The following is an 8,861-nucleotide window of genomic DNA, read 5'->3' on the forward strand; positions in this document are numbered from 1 at the left end:
CACTTCCTCTCTGTAAAAAAATCAATAAAATATATTAAAGTTGTTCTTATTCCAGATGCACAAAACCAATGAACAGGTCTCTCTGGAGGTAAGATTAACTGACCAATCATATAGGCATTTCTGTTCTCTGTTCCTCCCCCTCCTCCTCCTCCTTTTTCCTCTCTCTCTCTCTCTCTCTCTCTCTCTCTCTCTCTCTCTCTCTCTCTCTCTCTCCCTCTCTGGTTGGGGAAAACGGAGGGCTGGAAAATGTAGAGGAACACACCACTGTATCAGTGGGAGCAAGAGGAAGGGTGAGATTTCAAAATCAGTACATTCCCCTTTCCCACCTTCCTCTGTGAAGGTCTCCTGTCCCCACCCTTGGCTCCTCAGAGGTCCCCACCTGTACTTTTCAGGTTGTAGAGGTGCACGGGCACAGAAATGGGAATGGAAGGAAGGAGGCACCCATGACTCCGTCCACAGGCAGGTTGGTACACGCTCTTTATTCTGTGAGTGTTTCATTTTACACCGTGAGGATCCCACACATACACTTTTTTTTTTCTGCTTTATTTTTTTTTTCATTTAACATCAGAGAGTATACGCGTTCTGATATGACACCAACAGTTCTTCATGATTATTATCTTGAACAGCTTCATGAGTTTCCCTACCTACATCCCTTTGTTGCTGACATAAATGATTCAATAATGTGGAACATGTTCATCATTTCGACTGCTTTGCTATGACAAATAGTGTTGTGATGCATTCAAACCTTGCCCACATTTCGGATTTACCAGAATTACTATTCAAAGGTGATGAATGAGACTCTGGATTCACCTTGCCTCACCTTCTGTCATAAAAATTGTAGCCGTTTACAGTTCTACTGGAGAACACTGCGGGTCACCCTGCATCTTCACCAGCAACGACAGTTTTTGTGTGCTTTATGTTGAGCTCATAGGTTTTTGCAAATTTCATTTTTTTATTAGAATATTGTTGACGTGTTCATCTGACTTTGAAAAAAATGATCAAGTCAAGTGTGGCTGCAAGTCATGGATGTCTTTATTTCTGGGAAGTTCCAGTTCAGGGCATAGGGATGGAGGATGAAAGGATGGAGAGATTAGGAATTGGTTTTCATGGTATCATAGATCCATTTGCGGTACATGCATAGGCGTGTGTATATCACTGGCTCAAAGGGCAGTCTACAAGGGTAATATCCTCCGGACACCAGGCCTTGCAGGGAACCTTCGCACATCAGCGGGCTCCCAGAGTCGCCCTGCAGGAGAGAGAGCAGATTAGCTTTGATTTCAAAATAACCAGCAATGAGGTCCCACAGACCCCATGCATATCAAGCCTTGATCCTGCCAGAACACAGCCTTCCACCCCGGCCAATGGGAAGACACTCATTGTCTCTGCGGACCAATGGCAGAGCAGGAATGAATGCTATCATGGAGAGGACCAACCAGTTTTTCGGAAGACATTGGCTTGAGCCCTAGTCAATTACAGGGAGGGAGGCGGGGTTTCGGGGGTGTCAGAGCCCCATTAATTTGTCAATCCCCTGGGAGAGGAAGCATTACCTCCAGGGAATCCCATGCATTTCCTTACTCAGGGATGGGGACAGGGTAGTCCTGGAAACCAGGAGCGGGACCAATGCCCTAATTTACAGGATCTAGTGCAAAATAAAAGTATGGACCACCAGGTTGAAATATATGAAGTTTAAGAAAAGCGAGTGAGATAAACCAAGTGCGGGGCTGTCCCGAGTTTGCGACTCTGTGTCCCTACACAGTTTACAGAATTATGAATCAGGCTCTCAGAGGGAGACAAGGGGAACCCCCCATTTTTAGGACATTCAACCTTGTCCCATTACCTCTCTTCCTAACAAACACCATTTCACCACCCCTGAAAGCTGAGAGTGCAGATGTGAGCAAAGACAGTGGGAGTATAAATAGGCAAAGGATGAAAGAGAAAGAGAGAAGGATGGAGAGAAGAAGAAATGGAAGGATAAAGGAGACAGAGAAACAGAATGTTTGGGGTAGGGAATGAGGCACAGAAGGAGAAAAAAAAATTAGAGTCAGGAGAGAGAGGAAGTGAGAAAGGGAGGGAGGGAGGGAGGGAGGGAGGGAGGGAGGGAGGGAGGGAGAGAGAGAGAGAGAGAGAGAGAGAGAGAGAGAGAGAGAGAGATCACAACACAGAGGAAACCAGGAAATGAAATGAGGTGGGAGGACCTAGCTGGTTTTGCTCAGTGGACAGTGCATCAGCCTGCAGACTGAAGGGTCCCAGGTTCGATTCCGGCCAAGGGCACATGCATGGGTTGTGGGCTTAATCCCCAGTAGGGGGCGTGCAGGAGGCAGCCAATCAATGAATCTCTGTCATCATTGATATTTCTATATCTCTCCCTCCTCCTTCCTCTCTGCAATTAATAAAAATATTAAAAATAAAAAGAAATGAGGTGTGAGGAGAGATGAGGGTGATGGTTCTGAGAGACAGAGAGGAGGGTACAGAGATGAGGAAGGGGGGGGGCAAAGAGGAGGGGCTCATCCTTTCTTCAGAATTAGAACCAGATACACAGATACAAGGACAGGACGTTATCCTCAGGCACAGGCCAGTGATTGCAACGAACATTTTAAGGCATATTTCAAAAATCAAATTTAATATGAAAAATATCCATGAGGAACCTAGTATTCCAGTTTTTCCTCTCTCTCTTTGTGTGTGTGTGTGTGTGTGTGTGTGTGTGTGTGTGTGTGTGTATGTGTTTAGTTTTTCTTTATTTCATAAAGGAAGGGAGAGGGAGAGGGAGAGGGAGAGAGAGATAGAAACATCAATGAGAGAGAATCATTGGTCAGCTGCCTCCTGCATGCCCCCTTCCTGGGGATGGAGCCTGCATCCTGGGCATGTGCTCTTGACTGGGATCGAACGTAGGACCCTTCAGCCAGCAGGCTTGCGCTCGATCCCATGAACCAAACCCCCTAGGGTGGTATTCCAGTTTTAGATAAAGACTGGGTCATTACTGTGGTGTTCTGAACCACATAGTAGCCTGAATTAAAAGGGAAATCCAGTCCCTGATCCAGGCAGAAAACTGAGGAGAGAGAGCCAGGAAAGTGGGACTGGTAAGGTGTGAGGGAAGGTCAGTACCAGGGTCAGGCCCTGGGACACGGGATGGAGGGGGAGACAGGCCTGGGCTGAGAGGAAGCAGGACCCAGGGCAGGCGGCGGAGGAGGGGACTCACTCTGCAGGTGGAGGAGAGCCCGTCAGGGGCAGCAGCACAGATCATGTACTTTTTCAACAAGGTCCGGTAAGCCTTCCTGCACTTCTTGTAGGAGACGATGTTGACATTCGAGCACATGAGCTCTGATGGATTTGTTGCATCTGGAGAAGTTAGGGAGTGGGGGAGGAATCAGAGGCTTGGTCCCGTGAACCTGTGGGTGCTGATGTAAAAAAATGGGGACCCTGGACAAGGAAGGAGGAGGAGCCGAGTGACCCAATAAGATGGATATGAAAAGGGCCCTATTTCTTGGACTCCCGGGTCGTTGGCAGGAAGGGACTTGTGTCTGAACTCCTGTGCTTGAACGTACTGTGCATAGTGGGCCTCTTCTAGCACACTGCCCCACTCTAACTCTCAGGGTCCTGGAGTTCAGGTGAACCCAGCTCTGGGGTTACCTTACCTGCATTTGCTCTTATCTGGAACCCCTGAGGCAGTTCAAGCCATATGCCCGCACTCTACCTCCACCCTCATTCCTGAGGCCAGGTCAGCGGGTTGGCCCCAGCAGGTTCTAGCTCCACCATCCCTAGTGACAGCTCAACCAATGGAAGGAAGAGGAGCTGACATTGAGGGACACCTCCTGGGTAGAGGAGGATGGGGACCAGGTCTCCTTTGTCTGAGGCAGAAGGCATCTGAAGGCCAAGACTCCTGAGTCTGAGGGAGCAAGCGGCTTAGGGCCTGGGCACTTGGCTCTGTGTGACGTGGTGACTGGGGTTCTAAACTCCTGGGTTTGTGGGATGGAGGCCTGGGATCCAAGGACTATGGAATTGGGGGAGGTATGTCTACAGGTCAGGCTTTCTGGGTCTGACTTGCAGGTCCTGGTGGTCTGGTTTCCTGGGTCTGAGAACACAGATGTTGGGGGGTCTGGAACCTTGGGTCTGTCCCCTGTATCTGCAGCCTGAGGAAGAAGGGAGCTGGGACCTTGGTGACTGGGGTCACAGAGGCAGCCTCACCTTCAACCATGATGGTGATGCCCCAGCCAGAGACAGTACAGCTGGTCCCAGGGTCTTTGCAGCTGGACGGTAGGTTGATTTTCTTCACATTGCGTGAGAGCTTGGCCGGGCTGCTCAGCTTCACAAGCATGATGTCATGATCATCGGTGCGGTTGTTATACCATGGGTGGACGAAGGACTCTGTAGCCCTGATCTTCCGGGAACGCCCCCCAACCAGAAGATCACTGCCCATTTGCACAATATAATCACTTAAAAAAAAAAAAGCAACATTCAAAAGGAGACACTGTGATTGAGAGAGGGATACAAAGCCCCAGACTTAGGGGAACAGAAACCCAGAGAGAGAGAGAGAGAGAGAGAGAGAGAGAGAGAGAGAGAGAGAGAGAGAAGGACCTCCCTGTAGATCCCCTGTTCCATACCTCCTGCGGCAGTGGGCTACGGTGAGCACCCACTGTGGGTTGACCAGTACGCCGGCACACTGGAACTCATTGTTTTGAAACAGGGCAACCTGCCAGGGATGGGAGCCTCTTGGACATACACCTCCATTAATAATCCTTTCCCCGGTATCCTGGGCTGGATGGAGACATGGAGAAAACATGGGTAGCAGGCATCCGGGGAGGGCTGAGGCCATATTAGATGATTTCCCAGAGACAGTGATGGAGAAAGACACACAGACAGAGAGGCGTGGAGAAGGGCAGAGGCAGGCACGGAGCCCAGGGCAGAGACTGATGCAGATGGAGATGGAGAGAGATGGGGGAGCCTACTCAGAAACCCAGGGCAGCAGCTGGTCTGGAGGCCACCCCAGCATCTGATGGGAGAGACACGGAGGGCGGGGAGCAGCCTGGAGGGCACCCAGAGCCCAGGAGTCAGGAGGGAGCAGGAAGGAAGGGGCCACAGCCCAGGGGTGGTGTCTCCATGGGAGGAGGCTACTGCAGGGGAGGGTTCTGACTCAGGGGCTCCTTGGAGAGAGGGGGCCCTGGAGAGGGGAGATGGGGGATTGTGAGGCCCAGGGTCAAGGTCAGGACTTTCAGGGTGGTCCTCACCTTCTTGTCCAGCAGATTCCGGTGCAAAGGACAGCAGTAGGAGCAGCAGGGTTGGGAGAAGGGGACCTGCCATGGGTCCTGTGTGAGCCTCTGTGGCTGCCACAGAGGAACGGCCTCTTCTGCTGGGGCTGGAAAGACAGAGAGTTCAGGAAGCAAGATTCCTGGTCTCCAGGTCCCTTCTCTTCGCTCAGACCCAGGAGCCCCAGTCTGCAGCCACCTCCTCCCTCAGGCTCAGTATTCCAGGCCAGAGACACCCTTCCATGCAGATGCACCTAGGGATCGGGCTTTCTGTCCATCCCCATTTATAATCGAAAGCCTTTCTGTTCCTCCCCATTGATAATTCTATGTCCCAAGTTCCTTTTAGGTAAAAGACCCAAAACTCCAGCCCTCCAGCCCCTCCTTCTCACAACCAGATTTTGGCCCTCTACTGCTCTGTCCTCAAGAGCAAGAGTCGGCTGTCCATGCAGACACACCTGCCCCACCCCAAATCGGATTTCCTCTCACCTGCGGTGCGTTTGGTCTGGTCTGGTCTTCAGAATGGGTTGAAATTCAACTGTGTCCAGCCCTGTGCAGAGTGGCCCTCTTATAGCACACCAGCCCCACTCCAACGCGCAGCGTCAGTGAGTTCAGGTGACCCCAGCTCTGGGGTTACCTTACCTGCATTTGCTCTTATCTGGAATCCTGGAGGCAGCTCAAGCCATATGCCCGCACTCTACCTCCACCCTCATTCCTGAGGCCAGGTCAGGGGCTTGGCGCCAGCACGTTCCAGCTCCACCATCCCTGGTGGCAGCTATGAAGGGCGTGACCAGGTACTGGCGCTGAGGGGCAGGACCAGGAATCAAGGAACTACCTGCATGGCTCAGGATGGACTGTGCCCTGGGTCCTCCACTGTGGTCAATTTTCTTGCCCTCTGCCCTTCTCAGGGGTGGAACTAAAACCGTAACTCTGAGCAGCTTTGCGAACTTGTCAGGCTGAATCCCAGATGTGTCTTTGAGCCTGAACCCGACCCTAATATTGGGGTATGAATGTAAAGAGAAGGCTTTCCTAACTCTACCTACTAAATATGTACTGTTTTTCATTTATTATACTTTGATTTCTATACATAGTATGTATATCTAACAAAAATGTCTGAACATTATCTAATGGGACATTTTATTTACTCTATAAAAAGTCTTGAACAGCCCTAGCCGGTTTGGCTCATTGGATAGAGTGTTGGCCTCCGGATCAAAGGGTTCCTAGTTCGATTCCAGTCAATGGCATGTACCTTGGTTTCAGGCTCTTTCCCGGCCCTGCCCCTGATCAGGGTTCTTGCAAGAGGCAACCAATCGATGTGTCTCTCTCACATCCTTGTTTCTCTCTGTCTTTTCCTCTCTCTTCCACTCTCCCTCAAAATCCATGGAAAAACATCCTCGGATGAGAATTAACCAAAAGACAATTTTTTAAAAATTTTAAAAATAAAATTAAAAGTCTTGGACAATTGTTTCTCTTGGAATGCTTACTCCTTCCTTTATTCTATTGTATAATGTTCTACACTATAACTTTATCCTGAATTATGTGGCTTTTCCACATTGAAGTCCCTTTGAATCGCTTTCATTATAATGAGGGTGGGATGAATTTCTTTGATTTTCGTCTTTGCTCATTGTATTCATTCATGAAGTATCTACTGAGCATTTACTCTGAGACTGGATTTGTTCTGGACTCTGAGGGCACAGCATCCACAAAACAGCAAAATTCCATCACAAAGCCCCTCATTCCAGTCGGTGGAGACCTTGTGTAAAGAGACAAGATCTTCACATTTGTGTTTTTTTTATGTGGCAGTAAGTGCTATGGAGAACAATAAGACCAGAGGAGGACTAGGGAATTATTAGTTCCCTTTGATCTCAGCAACCCCTGCAGTTATAATATTGGGAAAGGTGGTTGGAAAGACCCCAGGTGAAGAGGACATTTGGATACAATCTTGTAGGAGGTGGTAGATGCATTCATGTAGCTACTTGGGATCAGTGAGTTCTAGGCAGAGTGACAGGGAGGTGAGAAGAGGAGGGGGACCTAGAAGGTTCTAGCAGGGAAGACTTTTTTATTGGAGCTGAATGAATCAGAGGGAGAAGGGTGGGAGATGGTTTCAGAGGCCTCACAGGATTTGGAAGACACAGGGATTGAGGTCCAATGTAGGACTTTGGCATTTGCATTGAGTAGCACAGGAACCATTGTCTGATGACTACTAGTCAGCTGATTCCTAATCGTGGAATTGACCCTTACTTCTAACTCAGACACCCAAATATGTTTCATGCCTTAGTGTGAGTCCACTTGTTATCTCAATTCAGATCTTTAATCCAATTCTGTCTCGGTCCCACAAGTTGACCCATCATGGGCATTGTTGTTGCCTACCCAACATGCACTCCTTCTGCCATTTGTCAGAACCTTGATTTAATTTGGACACTTGCTATGCTCATTGTGACTGCAACTGAGCTTTACTGCACCAAGCATGGGGGCCCATTTCTACTGTCCAGGGATTGGTTTATAAATAAACATGTGATACAATGTTAACCAATGAGGAGTGAGGGGAAGCCAACTGGGTTACTTCAGGGAAGTGCTCTCTTCTTCCATAAGTGAGACAGGAGAAGAGCTCTCCTGGATTCTGTCAGACAGTGTCCCTTCTGGGTGTAAATTCTGGAAGTGAGGCAGCCCTCCTGAAACTGGGGAGGGAAGTGGATGGGGCATAGAGCCATAGCTCTGCGGATCGACAAACAGAGAGAAAGTGATGGTGATAGTCAGTGTCTTTAATGAGGTTGCTGAGCTGGTGAATTAATGCTCCATGGAGCCCCTTCATCTCCTGTCATCTGCGGGTTTCCTGTCTGGTTTAAAGTTTCTGTGTTGTTGTTGCTCCCACTGCCAAAGTCTTTTTTATAAGACCTCGACGTCATGTTCAGATTTCATTGCAAGTCTGGAATTTGATCCCTAACCATCAATTCCAAATCTAATTCCGAGCTGAATCTCCATGTGGAATCCAAATTAACCAACAACCCTTACCCTATCTCTAGTGGCAGCTCTTCTTACCATCCCCGATATTTCATTATAGCACTTAACTCTATATCATGTTTTGTTTTATGTGCATTTGTTCATTGTCTATTTCTCCCACCTAGCCTGTGACTGCATAAAGACAGGGACTCATACAGTACAGCACCTGGAGTCTGTCAGAACCTCATAAGTGAGAGTAGAATTAATGGCTGAAAGTGCATTTACCTTTCCTTTTAGCCTGTGAGCCAAAGGATTGAGGGGAAAAAGCTTTATCTGGCACCTTTATAAGCCACAAGTTATATTATATGCTCACATCTCATTTAATCTTCACAATAGCTTTTGGGAAGGGGGGCTAGATACAGTGAACTTTATTTTTTAAAAATACATTTTTTATTGATTTCAGAGAGGAAGGGAGAGGGAAAGAGATAGAAACATCAATGATGAGAGCGAAACATTGACTGTTTGCCTCCTGCAGGCCCTCTACTGGGGATCAAGCCTGCAACCCAGGCATGTGCTCTTGACTGGAATCGAACCTGCGACCATTCAGTCCACAGGCGGAAGCTCTCTCCACTGAGCCAGTGAACGTTACTATGTGTGACAGAACAATATCTCAAGGAACAAGTA

The 8,861-nt window shown here is 48.7% G+C and overlaps 1 protein-coding gene across 1 annotated transcript; it reads right to left on the reverse strand.

Moving 5' to 3' along the window:
* Positions 1-1,008: 1,008 nt before the first annotated feature.
* LOC307116549 (kallikrein-7-like) lies at positions 1,009-5,877 on the reverse strand. Its single transcript, XM_079800626.1, has 6 exons — positions 5,727-5,877; positions 5,223-5,350; positions 4,599-4,752; positions 4,183-4,430; positions 3,197-3,336; positions 1,009-1,246 (listed from the first exon to the last, which is right to left on the reverse strand). Exons 2-6 carry the CDS (start codon positions 5,293-5,295, stop codon positions 1,091-1,093), a joined length of 771 nt encoding a protein of 256 aa, XP_079656752.1. The 5' UTR covers positions 5,296-5,350; positions 5,727-5,877; the 3' UTR covers positions 1,009-1,090.
* Positions 5,878-8,861: the final 2,984 nt, after the last annotated feature.

Source organism: Cnephaeus nilssonii, assembly GCF_951640355.1.
Source record: "Cnephaeus nilssonii genome assembly, chromosome: 20".
NCBI lineage: Eukaryota > Metazoa > Chordata > Mammalia > Chiroptera > Vespertilionidae > Cnephaeus > Cnephaeus nilssonii.